The 23,681-nt window shown below is 42.2% G+C and overlaps 1 protein-coding gene across 3 annotated transcripts in view; it reads left to right on the top strand.

The window, feature by feature from the left end:
* ppp4r4 (protein phosphatase 4, regulatory subunit 4) overlaps positions 1–23,681 on the top strand; it is a 96,263-nt gene that overhangs the window by 27,219 nt on the left and 45,363 nt on the right. For 2 of the 3 annotated variants that reach the window (XR_007968111.1, XM_052098694.1), the window contains exons 3-12: positions 940–1,042; positions 1,160–1,307; positions 1,832–1,905; positions 2,018–2,124; positions 2,767–2,874; positions 11,298–11,419; positions 15,406–15,528; positions 15,929–16,092; positions 17,893–18,012; positions 18,703–18,780. Coding sequence is in view for 2 of the 3 variants with exons in the window: in XM_052098694.1 (XP_051954654.1) it covers positions 940–1,042; positions 1,160–1,307; positions 1,832–1,905; positions 2,018–2,124; positions 2,767–2,874; positions 11,298–11,419; positions 15,406–15,528; positions 15,929–16,092; positions 17,893–18,012; positions 18,703–18,780 (1,147 nt within the window). In the remaining variant the exon portion in view is untranslated. The remainder of the gene's footprint in view (positions 1–939; positions 1,043–1,159; positions 1,308–1,831; positions 1,906–2,017; positions 2,125–2,766; positions 2,875–11,297; positions 11,420–15,405; positions 15,529–15,928; positions 16,093–17,892; positions 18,013–18,702; positions 18,781–23,681) is intronic. The other variant, XM_052098695.1, reaches the window with a different exon arrangement.

The raw sequence follows: 23,681 nt of genomic DNA on the forward strand, positions 1-23,681 counted from the left end.
ATTCGTAAAAATTTAATTTATTAGAGGTATCAATATCAGCGATGCTGGCCTCGGATCAAAAAGAAAATAATTGGTGTCACCCATTCCTATCTCATTCTAGCACTTAATGCTGAGGAGGAGTCTAGCCTACAGCCTCAGAAGGTCTGGTCTAGGAAGGACACAGCCTAACTAGGCTACAAACTTCCATTTGAGATGCACCCATAGAGGTCCACTGTGATCAGTAGATGTCAGAAATGCAATTTAGAATATTATCTGCTAGGGAAGTTGTGCTTCCTGTACAAATACAAACAAATACTAGCTATTACTACTACACCTAATTTGACAAATAATCCTAATACAGATAAAATCAAGCCAACTCAAGATTTATTTGTATTAATCCAAGCATTGTTGCAATAGTCTTCTTGTGCCTGCATTTGAAGACTGGGAGGGTTTCTGCTCTTCTTAAATAAAAGTTGATCATTTGATAGATGATCATTTGGGAGTGTTGACAGAAAACCGCTTTGTCCTACTGGAGGAGCTTGGAGGCAAAGGTGACAAGACTTGTCATGTGGTGAGTGGCAGTGGGTACAGTTTAAGAAGAAGGACAAATTCTCTGCTTGAAATCAGCTGTTCTTTCTTTCCCCTTAAGTCTGCTTAAACGCATGTCATTTAAGTGAAGACACTGACAATGGAAAGTAGTTCAACAAAGAATTTTTAAAACTGTTTTGGATCTAAAAAAAGATCTAGACAGGGGAATGGACATTTGCCATGTCCTTCATATTTCTGGTCAGAATGTCGTGACTGCATTTGCAATTGTTTCTATGTCAGGTAATCTTTTGTTTTGATCTGTGACGAATCTGGTAGCATTAGGTCATCATTTGATGTTATTTATATCGGCAATTGGAAACAATTCACCAAAACTATCAGCCATATTTCTGTGTTGGTCTGTTTCGTCTTCAGTTCTGGACAGGATGTCCAGCGAGCCAGTGTGATTATCAACCTGCCAAACCTAGTGCGTCAGAACCCAGCAGAGACGTTTCGCAGGGTGGTGCCAAAAGTCAGGGTAGGCCAAACGGTGCTTCATTTTTTTGGCGTTATGGTGCTGAGATCTGTTTGTGATTATTTGATGCATGCTGTTTAATGAGTGATAATACAGAGCTCCCTTTCCTACCCCCACCAGGAGGTTCTCCATGTAGCTGGGGCTGATATGCAGCTCACCGCAGCAGGGTCTTTCTTGACCGTCCTCCAAGATGACATTGTTCTCATCCAGACACACACCCACTCAATCTTGCAGATAGTTCTTCTAAATCTCGACCACAGGGACACAGGTTGCCACTGTTTGAAAAACCCATAGCAAAGTGTATATACTAAATTTGTGCTGAAGAGATGGTACACCTAAAAATTTTAATTATGTAATCATTTACTCACCCTCATGTTGTTCCAAACCTGCATGACTTTCTTCTGAGGAACACAAAATGTGTTTGACAGAGTTTGAATTTTATTCAATCTGCCTAATATCTCCTTTTGTGTTCCAGGGAAGAAAAAAAGCACAGGTTTGGAATAACAATGTAAATGATGGCAGACTTTTTATTTTTGGGTTAACTATCCTTTAAATTCTGGACTTTGTGAAGCAGTACTGTAATTTTTAAGTCATCAGTTACTTTCAGTCTGGGTGTTGAATATTCTTCACTCTCTGAAAATCACTTCTTGTATGCAAGAGAGTCCTTATTATTTGCAACCTTGTGATGTGAAAGCAGTTTATATTGTGCCAGTGTGAAATCTACAAATATCTGCATGCCTAGGACACAATCAGCTACAGCTACTTTGTTCCTCTAACATTTTATTTTGACAGTGGTCAGCAATGCTTGGTTGGAGACATTGCTGTCAGCAGTTGATGCTTTGCCAAAGGAAACTATCAGGCAAGAGGTATTGCAACATGCAGTATGTTGCATGTCTATTCTGTCTAAACAGAAATGCCATAGGAATCAGTTGTTAGTGTGAATTCAACGTCAGTTTACTTTGGTGTTTGTTTATGCAGATTCTGAGTCCTATGGTATCAAAAGCTCAGCTCACTCAGTCTGTCCCAGCACGTTTGGCAAGCTGTCGCATCCTTGGCAAGGTTACTGGCAAGTTTGAGTCCTCAATGTGAGTTTGCTGCTAAATTTTTCCTATTTGCCTTCCATATAGTTGCCTTGACCACTGATATTTGTTAGGGAGAATGTAAAGCCTTACTTAAGCCTGATCACCCTCTCTGAATTTTTGTTGTGATAATGCCTGGCTCACTGTACATTAGCACACTTATTACATGGCTACTTGCCAAATAAATAAATAAGTGTTCATGAACTATTGATTTGAGTTTTTATATATATATATATATATTTTTTTTTTTTATTATTATGGAAGAAATATCTCATGGATTGATATGAGATACCAGTCAGAATCAAGTATTCCAGAGAGCCATGTGATAAATGTGTCATATGTTAATATACTAAATTAATGTACAGTACTGTAAGAATCAACGATTTGTTTTATTCTTTTTTAAACCTCCAGTGACTTCATACCATATCTAAAATTTATATCGCAAGCCATTTTAATCTCTTACTTACAGTATATTCCTTCAGCACAAATATTTTGCTGACACAACTATCAATGCAAAAAGTTAATAATTTGCAGTAACTTGCAAAAAAAAAAAAATTGAGTTATACAGCAGTAAATACACATTGTGTTGCTCATTTGCTGACTGTACATGTAGTTCCTTAAATTTTCTACCGTGGCTTCTTTTTGCAGAGTGAAGAAGGACCTCCTGCCATTGGTCAGGTCATTGTGCCAGGACGTAGAGTACGAGGTGCGCTCCTGCATGTGTCGCCAGCTGGAGAACATCGCCAGGGGAACTGGGTAAAAAAGATATAAAGCAGAGAGACATTAAAATATTTTTTTAATATATTTCTTAATGTCCAATGCTATTTATGGTGGAAAGTCTAAATGGCAGACTCATAAATGGAAGAGTCTCAACCTTGTTATTGTAGAGGATATTAGATTGAATACTATTTACAAAATCATGAGTTGTTGGTTATATATCTGCTACTTTAAAAAGATGCCAGCAGTTCAGGTATAGTGTTATACAGGGTTATAAGTTGCTTGAAGTGCTTTAAGTACTTAACTTTGGCTTTTTCAAATTTAACTCCTGGAAAACCCTTGAAAATAGCAAGTTCCCCGTCTGTCGGTCACTTCGATGTTGTGTCGAAGAAGCGACACTAGGGGTCTCTCTTGAGCGCCAAATATACCTCTGATCTATGAAAAAGGCCAATGAGAAGTTTGCGGACAGAATTTGCATCTCCCGCCCCCGGACATATGGGTATAAAGGCGGGGAAATGTGTCTGTTTCATTCAGAAATTTTCTTCGGAGCCGATGGTCATGTGTGCACTGAGCTGCGAGTCACACACCTGTTCCTCTATCTCTGAGCGATTACTGCTGTTGGATCTACGGCGCACTTCAGCGGCTTTCTCCTTCTCTGCACGGCAGTGCAGTTTGCCCCTGGGTGCTTCGACAGTGCAATACTAAAAAGAGTACTGTATAAAAGAGTGATTTTCTCTAAAAGAGCAATACACAGCGGCGTTGAACGTCCTTTTCAGGATGCGTCTTTGTAAAGATGCCTTTCCGCCCATGTGTAGTTCCTGGATGCGGTAGAGTAATCTCTGCTTCAGACAGCCACTGGCGCTGTCTCGTGTGTCTGGGCTGCGATCACACCAAGGCAGCGTTTGTGGATGGTTCATGTTCTCATTGCGAGAACATGACCATGGCAACGTTGCGGTCGCGGCTTTCCTTCAACCGAAGGACTTCCGTCCCGGCTCGAGGCAAAAGCAGCTCGCCTCACAGCCAGCCTGCCTATTCTCTTGAGCCCCGAACTGGATGAGCTCGCCACTGCATCGGAGAGCGGTCCGGCATCTGATGCAGAGGACTTGTCTAGGCTGCCGCCTTCAGGCCAGCATGCCCAGGCTGAGGCTGACGCCCAGATGTCCGACATGCTTGCCCGGGCCGGCAAGACTGGAACCCTCCGTTCTGGATGGTTGGTTCCTGGGGTCTGCGTGCCGCTCACAGCCACAACCCCCCCCCCCCACCCACCCGGTCCCTTTGTTCCCTGAGGTGCATAAGCGGCTGATGACTGCATGGAGAGCACCCCACTCTGCTCATCACAAAGCCCCTGCTCATCTGCTCTCACTACCCTCGACGGCGGAGCGGCCCATGGGTACATGCTGATTCCCCAGGTGGATAGGTGTGGTTGCGATCCACCTGTGCCCCGAGAACGCCGCCACCTGGCAGGGTCGCCCTTTAGCCCCCTCCAAGGCCTGTAGGACGACGTCATCATTAACCGCTAAAGCCTACAGCGCCACTGGACAGGCCGCTTCCATCCTGCATGCCATGGCCCTCCTGCAGGTCCACCAGGCAAAGTCCTGATCCCGACGTACTGCAGGAACTGCGCTCAGCGTCCAAACTCGCGCAGTCACTCGGGCAGGCAATGGCCACACTCGTGGTTCAGGAATGTCATCTGTGGCCGAACTTGGTTGAGATGCGCAAGATGGACAAGACACGCTTCCTTGACACCCCTGTCTCCCAGTTCGGACTCTTCGGCGACACCGTCTAGGATTTCGCCCAGCAGTTCTCCGCGGTGAAAAAGCAGACGGAGGCCATCTCACACATACTGCCCCGCAGCAACCCTGCCGCCACGGACCAAGCCCTGTCTGCTAGCAGAGGGCGTCCTCCTGCGGCTAGAAAACATGCGCCACCTCAACCTGGGCCCAGCTCTCAGCCCCAGCGTCGAGCACCCCACAGGAAGCGCATGCCCCCTGTCTCACGGACCCCCTCTAGGACCCGGAAGTCTCCCAGGCGCTCCCGAGACGCTCGCTCCGGAGCTGGTAAGCAGACCACTCCGTCCCCTGGTGGAGGGCCAGGAGGAGAACCTTTATTTGAAGTTATTTCATTTGCCGCATCCCTCCGGGGCTGCGGTACCCACATTCTCAATAAAATAACGATTTCCTTTGTCTCTGGGTCACCTGGCCTGCCCAACTTGAACTTGAAGTCTTTTCTCAGCACCAGAGCCTCGGGACGCACTTTCGCCTCCTGACGCCATACTGCTTGCTCCGCCACGCTGCGAAACCCAGAAAAGTTTCCGCGGTACGGTCTCCTTACGAGTGGACCCGCATCTCCCTTGGGCAGTTCCCGCTGCCCCCCGGTCGTAGTGTCTGTAGCAACTCCTCCCTCCGAAGAGGCGCGATCTACCACCGGGCCACTTCCCACATGTGACCTAAAAGCCCATGTGGTGTATTTCACCACTTTTACCTCCCCCTCTCTGGGTGGGTGTGGTCTCCACACGATGCGTGTAAGGGCCCCAGCCGTTTTGCTCTATGTGAGAAACATAGAGAGAAAAGAGGCCCGGCTAGGCTCGGCCCATTCCCAGGTTGGCAAGCGTCGCCTTGTTCCCCTGTGTAGGGTAACTATAAGGGTTCCGACGAATTTATAGGGCATTGGGAAAGGGTACGTGCAGTCTGATACAGCTTGTCGTTTTGGCACATCAAGTACCTGCCCGCTCCTGTGTCAGCAGTATACGTACACGGCTCCGTGCATGGCGTGATTTAAATTGGACCCCTAGTGTCGCTTCTTCGACACAACGTAAGGATGTGACCTCCGTTCCCTGATGGAGGGAACGAGACGTTGTGTCCTCCCGGCCACGTCACTGAGCCGAGCCACTGTTGTTGCCGGACCATTTCTGGCTCCTCATAAAAATGAATGAAACCGCCGCATTTCCCCGCCTTTATACCCGTATGTCCTGGGGCGGGACATGCAAATTCTTCTCATTGGCCTTTTTTCATAGTTCAGAGGTGTATTCGGCACTCAAGAGAGACCACTTTGACACAACATCTCGTTCCCTCCATCAGGGAACGAAGGTTACATCCGTAACCTAGACGTTTTACCAAGAGGTGCTTAAAATGTTCTTGAATTATAGAAAATCTAAAAATACGTTGCTTAAATCATTTAATAAATGAAATTATTTATTTTCGGAAAAACACAATGACAGACCACTAGACCACTGCTGAAGCAGGCAGTGCAAAGACGGCGCTGTCACGTGGCACATGTTACTTTTGGCAGCGCTGTTCAGAATGGGCCAATCACAATCAAGTGTTACTGGAGGACTTAAAAAATATATATTTTATAGATACTGCTATTGCGGATTTAGCAAGTATGAATCCTTGCAACAGTCAATTTAATTACAATTAAACAGTGATTTACAAAGCGAAAAAATTATATGAGATGTAAAAAGTTTTTAATGATTTGAATGAAGATCAATTTCTGTAAAGAAAGCTTTGTGTCACAAAATAGGTTATTTCTGACAACATTTGGGTCAATATCAAAATATGCTGAGTCCCTTGACTTTTTTTAGTCATGAAAAAGCTTTCAAACTGTGATTTTATTTTTAATTTTTTTTATAGTTTTATAACCTAACCATTAATTATATGAAATAGCTTGACTCTGTTTTGCAAATTTATTAGAAAATATATTTGATATTATTAATTGCCTGAAAAAAAAATATTGTTCCCTTCAGCTGGTACACCACTTTTATGAGATGTAAAGTTATTTGTGTATTTATTTTGTACTTATTTTTAATAAAAGCATTAGTGCAAGGCCAAACATGTGTACAAAAAAGCAAAACAAAATTATTATTAATAATATATTGATTTCATATTTTTGGTTTTATCAATATTAAAGCCTTTTTTATATATTTTTTATTAAAAAATAAATAAATACAAAAAGTTTTAAGGTTTAAGTTCAGAGGCTGCTTAAATATGCTTATAGTGATTTTTCCGAGCTTGTTATTGTACCCAAATGAACCCTCAAAATGTGGTGTTGTAACGTCTCTGTTACTGACGTAACCTCCGTTCCCTGATGTTACGCAGACTGGCGGTGCGAGACGGGCAAACCTCCGTGTGCCTCGTAGCCAGCGCAGCAAGCCGTCACATAACTACCCCCAACACACTGGCAGGCATGAAGCGGTCCCCTGCACCTAGGGGAACGGCTAATTGCTCAGAAGTGTAAGGACTGGCTGGCCCAGCCAGGGCCTTCTCTCTATTATTCTCAACTGTAAAAGGAACAAAATTGTTCGGCTGGGGGCGAAATATATGCTCCAAGCTGGGGGGTGTCCCTCCAAGGAGGAGGACACAGCGGAGACCACACCCGGCCCCGAGAGGGGGGGGTGGATTTAGGTGGAATACACACACTGTTTTACCGGTTAGGAGTGGAAGCACTTCGTGTGGAGCGGCATCGTGGTAGACCCTACCCAAGGGGGGGAGGAGTTACTACAAACAAGGCGACCCAGGGCAGAGGGCCCTCTGTCTAAGTAAGTCACGGTTTACCGGTAGGGAAACCATTTTGTGGGATATACATCACATGGGGTTGCCGAAGGGGACAACCAGCACATGTGGAGCACTTACCTCAGTACGGGGGCCTAGTGACACCCATACCGGGGTGGCAGCGAGCCTCTCCGAAGACTCGATGGCCGCTAGGCTAGGGAGGAAGAACGTCCAGGGTTCACACTTCCTGCGAACGCAACTGGGAAAAGAGCGCAAGTCTTCGCCTCAAGGGAGGGGAAAGGCGCTATGCACAAGCGATACACCCAGCCAGCTGACCCGAACTTACCTGTTTGTGTCACCTGATAACACACGGGATGAAACTGGCTCAACCCTGAGGTTATAGAACCTCGAAAAGGTGTTAGGTGTTGCTCAACCCGCGGCTCTACATATGTCTGCTAGAGAGGCGCCATGGGACAACGCCCACGAAGTCGCAACGCCCCTGGTAGAATGGGCTCGTAGGCCAACCTGGACGGGTGCCTGGCAAACTGAATCGCATAGCCGAGTCGGACGGTTCTGATCAGCCAACGCGACGGGTTGGGGAGCGCGAGCCACGCGCCCAAGCTCCGAGCGAGAGGGACCAAGGAGACTATAGCGTCGGACGTACCAGCAGGCGGTGCCTCACGATGGGGCAGAGCTCAGGGTGCTGAGTCTAGGGACATCAAAGCACTTACCTGGCTCCTTGTGACCGCTCCCGGAAAAGCCTGGGACGAGGGAGGAAGAATTTCGTCCTCGTGGCCCATGGAGACCGTCGGCTCGGGGGCGGGATTGTGCCACGGCTGGGTGCGTGGAAGCGGGAGATCCTGTCCCAGGGCGCTGTACCTGCCAAAGGGAACCGGTGGCCGCGCTGGGCAACAAGCAGACGGGGTGCGGGGTCTGTGTCTCCGCCTGGGCAGGATGTGCTGTATAGCCTCCGTTTGCTTCCTCGCCATTGAGAACTGCCGGGCGAAGTCTCCAACGGTGTCGCCAAACACCCAACCTGGGAGATGGGGGCGTCAAGGAAACGTACCTTGTCAACCTCTCGTGACTCGACCAGGTTGAGCTAGAGGTGGCGCTCCTGGACCACCAAGGTGGACATCGTCTGTCCGAGAGCCCGCACCGTGACCTTCGTTGCCCGGAGGGCGAAGTCTGTCGCCAAACGCAGCTCCTGCATTAGACCCGGGTCAGGACTACCCTCATGTAGTTCTCTAAGTGCCTTGGCTTGGTGCACCTGCAGGAGTGCCATGGCATGCAAGGTAGAGGCGGCATGCCCAGAGGCGCAGTAGGCTTTAGCCGTCAGAGATGATGTCAGCCTACAGGCCCTGGACGGAAGCCTCGGGCGGTTCCGCCAGGTGGAGGCATTTTGCGGGCATAAGTGCACCGCGACCACTTGGTCCACCTGGGGAATCGCGTGTAGGGCCCAGGGGTGTGTGCTCAGCACAACGTAGTGTGCGAGGGGGAGAACCGCTGGAAAGTGCTGTAAAACCAACAGCTTGTAGAGATGAATGAACGGCAGAGGAATTTAGCTCTGTGACTGCTCTCTCGGCTCTAAAGAAGATATCTGATGTGTATTTGCAGCGTCACTCCTTTTATACCTGTATGTCCGGGAAAGTGGCATGCAAATTCCACACGGCAATTCTCATTTGCCTTTTCTCAAAATCAGAGATGTCTGGGCTCCGCAGGAGCAACCCCTACTGTGAACTCATCGACACAACGTAGAGTGAGTGACAGACGGGGAACTAGGGTTGCAACGGTATGAGATTTTCACGGTATGATAACCGTCTCCGAAAATATCACGGTTTCACGGTATACGGTATTACACCATTACTATTATCAGTGAAAACAGAAGGGTTATTTTATTTTTTTATTTATTTTTGAGCAAACACTTTATTATAATTGAAACTTGAAACCATTAATTTTATTGAAGTATGTGTAAAAAAAGTCTCCCTTTTGAAAATAAAATAAATAGAAAAAATAAGAAAGCTAACAGAATTATAATAATAAATCGAATTATAAACATGATAAAAAATACAACATGTTATATAACTAAAGCTTGTTAGTTTATATGTTAAATTAACTACTAAATTAAAAATAACATAAGCTGTGTGAGCTTTTAAAGTAATGTCCTATGATTATTAACAGTTAACATATACTGTAGATGCACGACAGCACAGCCAGACTGCTCCTGTCTGTACCTTTATCTCAGAGTTTCTCAACTAGTTTTGTTTCAGGACAGATTTTACATTGGACATCAAGTGGCGACCTGACATAGATTAAACATAACCTTTATTTAATGTATCTTGGGTTGCAGTTGTTCTTTCCCTGCTGTCCGCGACCCAGTCCAAATAGACCAGTTGAGAATCACTGCTTTAACTCACACACACACACACACTCATGTCAGACCTCCTCGCCTCACTTCTCTCTGACATTTTCTCTGTTGCATTTGTGTGAGTGTGTGTGTGTGTGTGTGTGACCCAAGTTGACGAGTCTGACAGGCAGACAAGGAATAAAGGAGATGCACACGCGCATGTGCGATTCTCCGTCCGGTTGCATTTTTTTCTCAATACCGTAGATAAGCAAATGTACATGGTGTGATAACCGTCAATTTTCAAACCGTTGTATACCGTGAAACCGGTATACCGCTGCAACCCTAGTTGTAACCCATTTAACCATCGTTACTGTTAACTTAGTGTTAACTTGCTTCGTTTGTGAAACAAAATTAAATAATAAAAGAAAGAACAACAGCCAAGTTGTCCTTTATGAATAAAAATGAATGTCAAAATGTTTACCCTCAGCGTTTATAGGCAAAAACTGAACTAAATGGAAAATGTCAATATTTAGTAAGTTGGAAATTTAGAATTTTTGAGTATGACCCATTTGCAGTTTCGGTCAGTTCCTCACATAAATCTGTTGTGTGACTTTAGAAAGCATGGAACACGGCACATGAGTCATATGGGCTACTCTTTACGGACCCAGTTATTCACTTTTGTTGGTGGAGCACATGACAATTTTTGTTTTAAGGGAGCACATGACAATTGCTCATCAATTTCGTCATGAATGTACCAAGAATTGTTACTGTGAGAATATGTAGTTAAAGATGCTCATTGTTGTACTTGTAATAAGTGTTGTTTTGTAAAAATAAATTAGTTTTAATGCCGTCTTGAGCATAGTCCTTGAAAACAAATAAAAATGTGCTTGAAAGCCCTTGAATTTAACTTTGAAGCATCTGTACGAACCCTGGTTATAGTTGTATATTTTCTTCCATTTTATTTAAGGAGATGTGTGTAATTTCTGCATTATTGGCAACATTTCAGAAATATTTTCAAACAGTTTTCCCAAACAATCCCCCACCTGCAACTGGTCAGACAAAAAGGTTGTGCCGCCTTAAACTCATGCCAATGGTTAAAACAATGTTACTATGTTGGGGCTGTAATATTACTTAAGAGTATTGCTATCTGATATTTTCCACAGTTCTTATCCCTCCCTGAAAAAATATCCATTGTACTCTCTATTACTGTATTTTATGCCCTTTTAGTTATATAATTTATGTTTATGTTAGAAACAGATTTCCCTCATGGAGATTTTAACATGGAGACTCCAGATCTACAATGCTGAAACTAGCTTTTTCAATCTCATTTATTTGCTTAGTGTGGCTGTTTCAACTTGGCTATGCAAGCTCTTCACTGTGTGACAGATTGATGCTTGAATTGGACACTGGAAGCACTTCCTTTATTACCTGAAGCTTAATAAGAAAGAGGTCACAGAACAAGTCACTCAGCTACCATGTAATGCTGTTTTGATAGAAAAAAGTAAGCTTTAAAACAGTGCCATGTCAGGTTTTTATCTAGGTGGTGAACATTTATGTGTTGACAATCATTAAAATCTACAGTATCAGTATGGATGTGTTTGATTTGTTTGTCTGTAATTGCTCTGAACCAGGGTAGACCACAATAAGGTTGAAGTGCTCCCTGAACTTGTTGAGCTGGCCAGAGATGAAAGCAGTACTGTGAGACTGGCTGCCTTCGACACCATCGTCAACCTCTTGGAGATGTTTGACATTGGTAAGCTACATTTGATATCCCTTGAATCTTACCTGAAGTTTTCTTGTGTTATTTTTTGTTTTGTTCTATTACTACAAAATGTGCCTTTAATTGATATTGTAGTAAAAATGCAGTTTATGCATTTTTCACAAGTGTGCACACATATTTATGATAAATATATGTATACAGTTGAAGTCAGAAGTTTGCATACATTTAGGTTGAAGACATTAAAATGATTTTTTTAACCACTCCACAGATTTCATATTAGCAAACTATAGTTTTGTCAAGTCATTTAGGACATCTACTTTTTGCATGACATGAGTAATTTTTCCAACAATTGTTTACAGACAGATTGTTTCACTTATAATTGACTATATCACAATTCCAGTGGGTCAGAGGTTTACATACACAAAGTTAAATGTGCCTTTAAGCAGCTTGTAAAATTCCTGAAAATTATGTCAAGCCTTTAGGCAGTTAGCCAATACGCTTCTGATAGGCTAATTGGAGTCAATTGAAGGTGTACCTGTGGATGTATATTAAGGCCTACCTACAAACACATGTTTGCTTGACATCATGGAAAAATCTAAAGAAATCAGCCAAGACATCAGGAAAGAAATTGTGGACCTCTACAAGTCTGGATCATCCTTGGGAGCAATTTCCAAATGTCAGAAGGTACCACTGTTCATCTTTACAAACAATAGTAAGCAAGTATAAACACCATGGGACCACGTAGCCATCATACCGCTCAGGAAGGAGATGCATTCTGTCTCCTAGAGATTAATGTAGTTTTGTGTGAAAAATGCAAATCAATCCCAGAACAACAGCAAAGGACCTTGTGAAGATGCTGGAGGAAGCAGGTAGACAAGTATCTATAACCTGAAAGGGTGCCCAGCAAGGACGAAGCCACTGCTCTAAAACCACCATAAAGGCAGTATACAGTTTGCAAGTGCACATGGGGACAAAGATCTTCTTTTTGGAGAAATGTCCTCTGGTCTGATTAAATTTTATTTTTAACTGTTTGCCCCGCCCCGGACATTTATTTTTAAGAATTTGCATGCCCCGCCCCGGACATACGGGTATAAAGGGAAGCGGGGCAGCGAGTGCCAGTCAGGATTTTGCACTGAGGAGCCGAAAATAAGGTATGGCTGTTTACAGTGGTAGGTCTAGTGCTGTGGCAGGAGGGACATAACGCCTCGTTCCTTCCCTCGGGGAACGGAGGTTACAACAGTAACCATAACGTTCCCCTTCTGTCACTCACTCAATGTTGTGCCGAATGAAGTGACACAAGGGGTCCCATCTAATAACACCACGCACTGACCATGTTACGTGAACTGTCGAGACAGGTGCAAGCAGGCTACTGCGTGCTAGAGGCAACTGTGTCGGCTGCACGTAGCACTCCCCAACGCCCCCAAAGAGATGCCACATACAGACCTTAGGTTCCCCGCACCCCTGAGGGGCGAACAGGTGCTACATGACTACCATGGGAGCAAGCCCGGCAGCCGTGGCCTTCTCTCTCACTATGTCTCTCACATAGGACGTGAAGCGGCTGGGGCTATCTTAATGCGTTGGGGAAGGCGGTCTTTCCCAGTCCTATTCTTTCAGGGGAAAAGAGCTTGCGGAGGCTACATCCTGCCCAGTCTAGTGGGAGGTAACATGTGGCAAATACACCACGAGGGTTGTGAAGCCGTACGTGGGAAATGGCACGGTGGTAGGTCCAGCCTAATGAGGGGGGACTCTACAGCACGGCGACCGGGGCAGCGGGGAAAACGCAGGGAAACGCAGGTCCGCCGACAGGGGGACTGTACCACGGTAAATACATCACAGGGAGTTTGCCTGAGAAGGGAACTAAGCCCGTGGAGCCCGACCCCAGTACAGAGCACCTGTGACTCGTAGTGGGTCCAGTATATATATAGTATATATATGTACAGTATATTATATATTAGTTTTTTTAATTGTTGTTTAAAGTGTTAAAGTGATAAAGAGATCGGAAGTAATTTATATTTAATTAGAGTTGGCAATTTCCAGTGTCATCCAGTGTTTCCAGCATCTCAACTTTATGCAAATGAGCAGCAATGCAATGTGCCAACTACTATTGGGTTTGAAGATGGTGGAACTTGCATGATCCATCTCCTGTGAGATACTGTAGTCGAGTGTACCGAAGATAGCAATATAATACAAAATGTGTCAGATAATGTTGGTATTGTAAGCAAGTTTAAATTCATGCATTGGCAATTGTTTATCATGTTCCTGATATAATGTATTGTGCACTGCTACAGTTTTCCTAAATACAAATGCTTTCCCCTGCAGAATGTAAATTTTTAGCCTTGTTAAACTAGTATAACATCTTATTGCAACCTAGTCTCATAGAATGAACGCTGCTATAACTAAATATTTGTTTACTGAGTTTTATGTGCCTTGTTCTACATTTCGCCAGTCTCCTGGTGAAATTAACTCTAGAGACTAACACTATCAAAACAGCTGATTATGACTTTATAAACACTTATTTTTCCAGCCTGATCTCACAGTGTAATTGGAAAGAGTAGGTCGAATTTTCTTCAGCAAAAATTGGTATTTGCTTACCGAAATTTAAAACACTGCCCCCAGTGGCAAAAGCAGTACGTTTTCTAGGGTGTATAGGCATGTGTGAGCTCCATTTATGGACAGGAGATGTGGCAAAATGCTTGTTGTGAAGCAAGTTCTTTTCAGTTTACAGTATGTAATACAGTGAGGAGGAATGCATATTTTATTAACTCTATCCCCCAACCTAAACCTAACCATTAGTGGAATAAAAAGTAATGTTTGGGGGAAAAGTGCAACCTCCGAATCATGGTTGTCACTGATTAAGCGAACACGATTACTTCCTGGATTCAATGTGGATACGAACCTAGGTCTCGCATGCTGCTGATGCAACGCGCTGCTGGTTGAGAGACATGGGAAGGTAAAAACACTGAAATCGATGCCAAAATGTCTGGTGGAAATGCTGCATGTCAGTGAGAGCACACTGTCACCTATAGTAGGGTATCGAAACTTTCGGAAACAGCATACCGACATCCTTTGTGATCATGTTGCATTTTTCATGTTGCATTACTCACACACTGCTATGTTATGATGCTAAAACTCTTTTACTGTAAAGCATTATTTGAAAAATAATCAATTTTAACACTTGTATTAGAGACACACGTACACACAGACACACTTATTCCAAAGCCCAGTAGCTTACCTGATAGTGTTGGACTCGGGAGACCAAAGCTCGAGCCCAGCCATGCATGCAAGCTGACACGTGAGATGAAAGTGTCATAGAACTGGCACAACTTGCTTCAGAACATATGTCTGTTCATGTCGCATTTGCTTTTAGGACACTATCGGTTTGGTTTAAGTGTTGATTAAGGATAAGTATGTCTATTTTATTCACCTCTCATTTGCATTTAGGACTCTATTGTTTAGATTTAGGTCATATGATTATGACACATTTTCACTCTCTTTTGGCACCCCTTGCTGGACGTTTCACTGTTAACAGCAGTGAAACCTGAAATGAAGCAAATATTTTTTTTTTTTTTTATTTATTTATTTTTTTTTTTGCCACAGTCATTTATCGTTTATCCAGTGGCAGGAATGCCTAATAGAGTGACCAATAGTACATCAACCTGTTGAAAAATCGTTGCCTGTGTGTATGGGACTTTTGTCTCATATACAGTATAGTTAAATGAAAGAGAAACTCAAACGTGTTAACATAAAAAAGAAATGATCACACTTCCTGTTGTTTTCCCATTTCATCACACCAAGGACTGCTGCTTCAAACAAATGCTGTGTACCTGCACATATCAACAGACCTACCTTCATTATATTCTCATACTGTCTCTTTTTATTCTGCATGCAGGGACATCAGATTTAGATTTGGCGAGTGGCTCTTTTGTGAAGATATGTTTGCTTTATTTTGAAACTTGTCTCACACTCTTTTCCTGTCAACCTCTCACCCTCCCTCCCTTTCTATCACCCTCTCTTCACAGATGACAGAACTTGTGTGATATTTCCCTTGGTGAAGGCATTCTGTGAAAAGTGCTTCAAAGCTGATGAGGCAGCACTGGCCTCCTTGTCCTTTCAGTATGGAAAGCTTTGTCATGGCCTCGCTGGTGTGTCCATTTCCTTTTTGTACCTAAACATTTTTTTTATGATTTTATGATTACAATCTATGAGTAGACTTTCATAAGTTTCTTTCATGTAATTTAATTTGAATAGCATTTTATACTTTTAGACTAAGCAGCGTTACACAGAATAGTTAGTAACAAACCCCCCAGTTAGACAAAGGTGACAATACTCCCTTAGATGTTTAAGTAGATGAAGAAATCTTGGGAGAAACCAAACTCAGCTGGTGATGCCCATCTACTCATGCTGGCACATATTTAAACAAATTTGACAAAGCATACATTCCTGCATACATGCATTGCGAACAAGCTAATGATCATGCCACCATCCTGGTTTTGGTTGGGTTATTGCTAATATAATGTATTCTTGTAACTTTTGCTTGAACAGAGTCTTTCACTGATGAACAGCACCTCTGGTTTCTGGAATTTTATAAGAAGCTGTGCTGTCTGGGTCTGCAGCACGAAAATGGTCATTGTGAGAGCCAGCCCTACCCACTGGAGCTGGAGAACAAGTACGCTTCGGTGCGCAGGAACTGTGCCTACAACTTTCCTGTGAGTTTTCCTGACTAACATCAAAAACAGTGTGTGTGAAATCTCTGAAGGGAGATTGTGGATTTTTTTTAAATGTTGATATACTTGCAGATACATTTGTAGGTTGTCCTCTTGCCTTCAGAACATTACACTGTTTGCATAAGCAGTCCGACATGTCAGCTTCTGGCTCAGTCAAAGGCATTAGTTTGGGGTGGGACTTCCTGTTTTTACAAACCGTGAGACAGGGAAGTTTATTGTAATTCTAAAAGGTCAGGTTTGCATTTAGAATTATTGTTTTCACAGGCACTATAAAATATACCCATTTATATACAGCAAAGTAAAAAATAGACTGTCCCTAACATTCATGTATATGAGCACATACATTATGGGAATAAAGCCAAGCAACGCAGAATAAACTAGCGAGACTTACTCGGATGCCATATTTGTTATTTGTACACAAGTATTGCATGGAAATTACAGTGCTGTGGAGAAAGCAGTTTACTGACCGAGATGTATACAGGATTAAAGAGTACACCATTTATTCAGAGCATGTAAATGGGAATGGGAAAAAACACTTTCTGGTGTCCCTGTTAACGTAGTCAATATTGTTGTTTTGGGATCAGGGCTGGACTGGTAATCTGGCATACCATGAATTTTCCCGGTGGGCCAACGCACTTTGGGGCCGATCAGTGGTGGACTGGCCATTGGGAGAACCGAGCGGGCCAGTGGTTCGGCCACAAAATGTGCCGAATGAACCACGATAAGCTAATATGAGCCGCCACGTAATGCAGAACGGACCGCAATATGCATAAAAGGACAGTGAAAAATTTATAAAAAAAGGATTTCTTCTAAAGGGATACAATCGCTTTTCGTGCGAAAAAAGATAAATATTTACATACTTTTTAACTATAATCCAATGCTCCTGGTAAGCTTCACGAGAGGGTGGAGATTATGTGGTCTCTCGTGTGACATATTCGCGTTGCCATGTTATGGACGTAATCTCACGTTCTCCTCTCGGTTAAGACATCAAGTATAAGCACACAAACGCACCATTATGAATAAGGAAACAATAAATACAGATCTAAACCAAAACAACAAAACATCTGTACAGTGTTCCTCCTACTGAGTTGTAAACAGTGCTGCTGTTCTCGCATGTCTTGCTTGCAACACGATTGCATCACACGTGCTTACCACTGCTAAACGGAAGCGATAATTGAGTTAAAAAAGTACTTACATATTGGTCTTTTTTCACACCAGAAGAGATCGTAATGCTTTGGAACAGATTTATTTAATAGCTGGACTCCTGTTTACCAGCCAATATTCTAAAACATGGTTACCTATTTTTAACATCTGTCAGTGGAGGCAGAGACATCTAGAATACCTAATTTGAGGAAATTAGACCTCTGATTGCTTCATCATCAACCAATGAAGTGCTTCCCTGTGATTAGTCTGGTTATATATAGTATAATGTCTGTTACGCATCTTAGTGCTGCACTTTCTAAGAATAGTGTGAGATGAAGGCAGCTGAAAGTCAGGTTTAATAAAATATTCTCAGTTTGAGCGACTGTGAGCTTTTCGTACAGTAGTTCCATACATTTTGCTCATTTTCAAAGCAGCTGAGACTATCATTTAGGTTACTTTCTTCAATAATACATTAGCATTTTACGATGTGACTGGAGTTTAATGGGATGTTTCTGAGTAGAATTCACAAATTACATGCCTGTTTTATCACAGGCTGTATGTTATGGGAAGGAAATGCCATATTATTTAAGAAATGACAACCTACAATTTTGTTTTAGTTCTTTCCATGTGTATTTGCAGGCCATGGTGTTATTTGCTGATCCAAACCACTTCTTGTCTGAATTATATCACACCTTCTCAAGTCTCTGTCATGACCCTGAGATTTCAGTACGGAAGACGGCAGCTGAGGGTTTCCATGAGGTAAAAACTCTCAATCTGATCTTGTCATTTCCCTTGTGGGATACAATTAGTCTCACATTTAGGTAGCAGTACCTCTGAATTCTCCTTTCATACTGGTCTATCTGTAACTCTACTAAACCCAGCTTTGCTGAAAAGACTAGCATGCAGTTCCCATGTTGGTTTAGGCTGGTTTATGCTGGATTGTGCAGGTCTAGCTGGTAAACCAGCATAGCCGGGTTGTTAATCAGCAATACTTCGGCCGATACAGTATATTAACAAAGTAAGTTTTGCTTGATAAGACATGTTGGATCACCTACACACCAGCACCTGTGTTGTGGACCAGCATTCAAAGCACAACATGTGCTGGTTTTCAGCAGGTAGGTCATATAACTTACTACAAAATTTTAAAACTTTTCTTGATATTTGTAAATGGCTGTAGAATGGGTTCATCAGATTTAAAAGGAAAGAGTATACAGTAGTACATTAACACAAGCCAAATAAATGAATCTGGGAGTGCTAATCACATTGATCTGACACACTTTCAATATTGGTAGAACTCAGACAGCACTGTGAATGTTATGCAACTTGTTATCATAATATGTGCCATTATGATGTTATTACTTGCTGCCATTAGTGACTTTACACTTAGCGTAGATGGAAGAAGCCTGTTCAGAATGCACAATACAATCTTCTCTAATCCTTCTGCATTAGGTGGTCAAATTGCTGGGCCCAAATGTGCATTACGTACACAAAGAGCTAATCACTTTGCTGCAGGATGATTCATTAGAGGTGAGACCTGAAAAAAGGTTTATGCATTTGTTTATAAAGAGAGTGTTTAGTTGCTTCTGTCAGAACTGTCATTTCCTTGGCACACTGTTGTGTTAGACATGGTAACAGAACAAGAGTTATTGTATATCATATAATATTTATATAATCATTATATACTGTATATACAGTCAGGTCCATAAATATTGGGACATCGACACAATTCTAATCTTTTTGGCTCTATACACCACCACAATGGATTTGAAATGAAACGAACAAGATGTGCTTTATCTGCAGACTTTCAGCTTTAATTTGAGGGTATTTACATCCAAATCAGGTGAACTGTGTAGGAATTACAACAGTTTGTTAATCTGTCCCAAAAGTAATGGGACAGATTAACAATCATAAATCAAACTTTCACTTTTTAATACTTGGTTGCAAATCCTTTGCAGTCAATTACAGCCTGAAGTCTGGAACGCATAGACATCACCAGACGCTGGGTTTCATCCCTGGTGATGCTCTGCCAGGCCTCTACTGCAACTGTCTTCAGTTCCTGCTTGTTCTTGGGGCATTTTCCCTTCAGTTTTCTCATCAGCAAGTGAAATGCATGCTCAATCGGATTCAGGTCAGGTGATTGACTTGGCCATTGCATAACATTCCACTTCTTTCCCTTAAAAAACTCTTTGGTTGCTTTCGCAGGATGCTTCGGGTCATTGTCCATCTGTACTGTGAGCGCCGTCCAATGAGTTCTGAAGCATTTGGCTGAATATGAGCAGATAATATTGCCCGAAACACTTCAGAATTCATCCTGCTGCTTTTGTCAGAAGTCACATCATCAATAAATACAAGAGAACCAGTTCCATTGGCAGCCATACATGCCCACGCCATGACACTACCACCACCATGCTTCACTGATGAGGTGGTATGCTTTGGATCATGAGCAGTTCCTTTCCTTCTCCATACTCTTCTCTTCCCATCACTCTGGTACAAGTTGATCTTTGTCTCATCTGTCCATAGGATGTTGTTCCAGAACCGTGAAGGCTTTTTTAGATGTTGGTTGGCAAACTCTAATCTGGCCTTCCTGTTTTTGAGGCTCACCAATGGTTTACATCTTGTGGTGAACCCTCTTTATTCACTCTGGTGAAGTCTTCTCTTGATTGTTGACTTTGACACACATACACCTACCTCCTGGAGAGTGTTCTTGATCTGGCCAACTGTTGTGAAGGGTGTTTTCTTCACCAGGGAAAGAATTCTTCGGTCATCCACCACAGTTGTTTTCTGTGGTCTTACGGGTCTTTTGGTGTTGCTGAGCTCACCGGTGCGTTCTTTCTTTTTAAGAATGTTCCAAACAGTTGATTTGGCCACACCTAATGTTTTTGCTATCTCTCTGATGGGTTTGTTTTGATTTTTCAGCCTAATGATGGCTTGCTTCACTGATAGTGACAGCTCTTTGGATCTCATATTGAGAGTTGACAGCAACAGATTCCAAATGCAAATAGCACACTTGAAATGAACTCTGGACCTTTTATCTGCTCCTTGTAAATGGGATAATGAGGGAATAACACACACCTGGCCATGGCACAGCTGAGCAGCCAATTGTCCCATTACTTTTGGTCCCTTAAAAAGTGGGAGGCACATATACAAACTGTTGTAATTCCTACACAGTTCACCTGATTTGGATGTAAATACCCTCAAATTAAAGCTAAAAGTCTGCAGATAAAGCACATCTTGTTCGTTTAATTTCAAATCCATTGTGGTGGTGTATAGAGCCAAAAAGATTAGAATTGTGTCGATGTCCCAATATTTATGGACCTGACTGTATATACTGGCGGCCAAAAGTTTGTAATAATGTACAGATTTTGCTGTTTCGGAAGGAAATTGGTAATTTATTTCACCAAAATGGCATTCAATTGATCACAAAATATAGTAAGGACATTACTGATTATGTAAAACAGCACCATCACTATTTGAAAAAGTATTTTTTTATTAAATCTAGACAGGCCCCATTTCTAGCAACCATCACTCCAACACCTTATCCTTGAGTAATCATGCTAAATTGCTAATTTGGTACTAGAAAATCACTTGTCATTATATCAAACACTGCTGAAAGCTATTTGGTTTGTTAAATGAAGCGTAACATCTTTGTGTTTGTTTTTGAGTTGCCACAGTATGCAATAGACTGGCATGTCTTAAGGTCAATATTAGGGCAAAAATGTCAAAAAAGAAACGGCTTTCTCTAGAAACTCATCAGTCAATAATTTTGAGGAATGAAGGCTATACAATGCTTGAAACTGCCAAAAAAAACTGAAGATACATACAAAGGTGTACACTACAGTCTTCAAAGACAAAGGACAACTGGCTCTAACAAGGACAGAAAGTGATGTGGAAGGTCAGATGTACAAATAAACAAGAGGATAAGTACATCAGAGTATCTAGTTTGAGAAATAGACACCTCACATGTCCTCAGCTGACAGCTTCATTGAATCCTACCTGCTCAACACCAGTTTCATGTACAACAGTAAAGGGAAGACTCAAAATTGCAAAGAAAAAGCTACTTTTGAAACAGAAAAACAAAAAGAAAAGTTTAGAGTGGGCAAAGAAACACAGACATTGGACAACAGATAATTGGATAAAGTGTTATGGATCTTAATCCCATTGAGCTTTTGGGGAATCAGCTAGACTGTAATGTGCACGACAAGACAAACACATCTATGGCAAGTGCTACATAAAGCGTAGGGGGAAATGTCACCTAAGTGTCTGGACAAACTGACGGCTAGAATGGCAAAGATCTGCAAAGCTCTCATTGCTGCACTTGGAGGATTTTTTGATGATTTTTAAAAAAAAATTTCAAATTGTAACAGTAACTTTTCACATTATTAATGTCCTGAGTATATATTGTGATCAGTTGAATGCCACTTTGGTGAATAAAAGTACCAATTCCTTTCCATAAGAGCAAAATCTGTACATTATTCCATACTTTTTGTCACCTGTGTGCATGCGTGCGCATATATATATATATATATGCTGATATATATATATGCTGCAACCTGGTCTCATAGAATGAACGTTACTCTATATACATTTTTGCAAACTGACTTGTAGATAAAGCGTTGGACTTTGGGCTTGACGGCCGCGGTTTGAGTCCAACCAAAGATGCATGGAAGTGAAAGTGCTGTAGAAGCGATTCAAAAATATGTGGATGCTTCAGTTAATGTGTTCTTCTTTTTTTTTTTTCTTTGCATTATAAAACACTATTGCTTAGGGTTAGATATTGGTTAAGGGTAAGGATGTCTGTTTTGTTAAACTCTCATTTATCTTTTCGGACACTACTGGTTAGGTTTAGGGTAAAGTTTTAGGTTAGGGAGGTAAGTTTTACTTATTAAAACCTCCATCTAAAATTCACCTTAAAAACCTCATCTGATTACAACCTAATTTTGCTCTGTTTTGGTGCCGCCCACTGGACATTTCAATTTAAAACTGCAGCCAAACGTGTAATTAAGCATGTAATTTCAGTTTTGCAATAACATTGCAAGGCTCATGTAAATTTCATGAGACCAGGCTGAGTTCCCTTTCTGGAGTGTGTGAAACTTTTTGTCATGCATTTTGCCCTTTCTTGGTAATGTATCAACAAAATGAACTAATGAATGCTATAATTATTTACTCACCCACATGTTGTTCCAAACCCTTGTGCTGTTATATTTTCTCTGGAACACAAAAGGAGAAATTTTAATAATTTCTGATTATTTGTTTTCCATAAAATGGCAGTACAAACTGTCTGTTAAACTTCAAAAAGGTCTTAAAAGCACTCAAAACAATAGTCCAAAGGTATTTTCCTTTCCACTAAGTCCTTGCCAAGACATGCAATAGCTTTGGGTGTGTGGGCTTTCGGTAGATATTTGGTCAGGACAGGAGATACGCAAGAACCAATGATGTTTATAAAGTGGAATTTGGTTTGGCAAGACAAGAGGTTAAGTAAATGATGACAGATTTTTCATTTTTGGGTGAACTATTCCTTTAACAACAAACTAGCAAACATTCATTAGTGGCACCAGACATGCCATGCCAAAGTGTGTGTGTGTGGGGGGGTGCATGCGCACGTGTGTGAGGCTTTGCGGAGGTTGTGTGTAGGATGAATGAATACACTGCTCTTCTCTAGCTCAGGCTGGGAGTGTGGTATTGTTTATTTGGTTACGATCCCCTGAGAGGTGTTAGTCACACACTGCATAAGCTTCCATTATAGTGCTATGCAGAGCTCACTGAATATCGTGGGCTATCAGGCATACTGATTTAAGTGAACAGAGTATCTATTATAGTTAAAGGGATAGTTTTTTTTTTGTGATTAACATTTTTTTATTGATTCATACAGAAAACATGAAAAAGCATACATGGAATCAACATTTAACCCCCACCACTACCCCTCCCAATCCCCAACCCCAACAAACACTCCCGTGGTCACATGAGCATATATACACACACACTCACACACACACACACACACACACACACACACACACACACACACAACATAAATACATTTAAAAATGAAATACAAATAAAAAATATATAATAATCTAAACCTCTCTCCCTGCTACCTCTCCCTGAGAGCCCTCCAAGAACACAAACAAAAACTTTTGGAATACAATTAATTGTAATTCGCTATGTGCACAGGTGACGCGACGAACGTTCGAAATCTGCGTGGTGGGCGGGGGGACTTCCGGTTTAGGTTACTACCGGTATTTCCGATGTAGATGTTGTGAAAGAGTGAGTGGCAAGCTATCAGTGAGTACCGTATGTAAAATGTTAACAGTAAATAAGAAACGTCTTACATATCAGTATCAAATTGGCAACTCTAAATTACATTGTAGTGTTCCTCAATGTGCCGTTTCATCGAGGTATAATTCTGAAGTTTTCATCGTTTTCCGCAT

This window comes from Xyrauchen texanus, chromosome 30 (genome assembly GCF_025860055.1).
Source record: "Xyrauchen texanus isolate HMW12.3.18 chromosome 30, RBS_HiC_50CHRs, whole genome shotgun sequence".
Lineage (NCBI taxonomy): Eukaryota > Metazoa > Chordata > Actinopteri > Cypriniformes > Catostomidae > Xyrauchen > Xyrauchen texanus.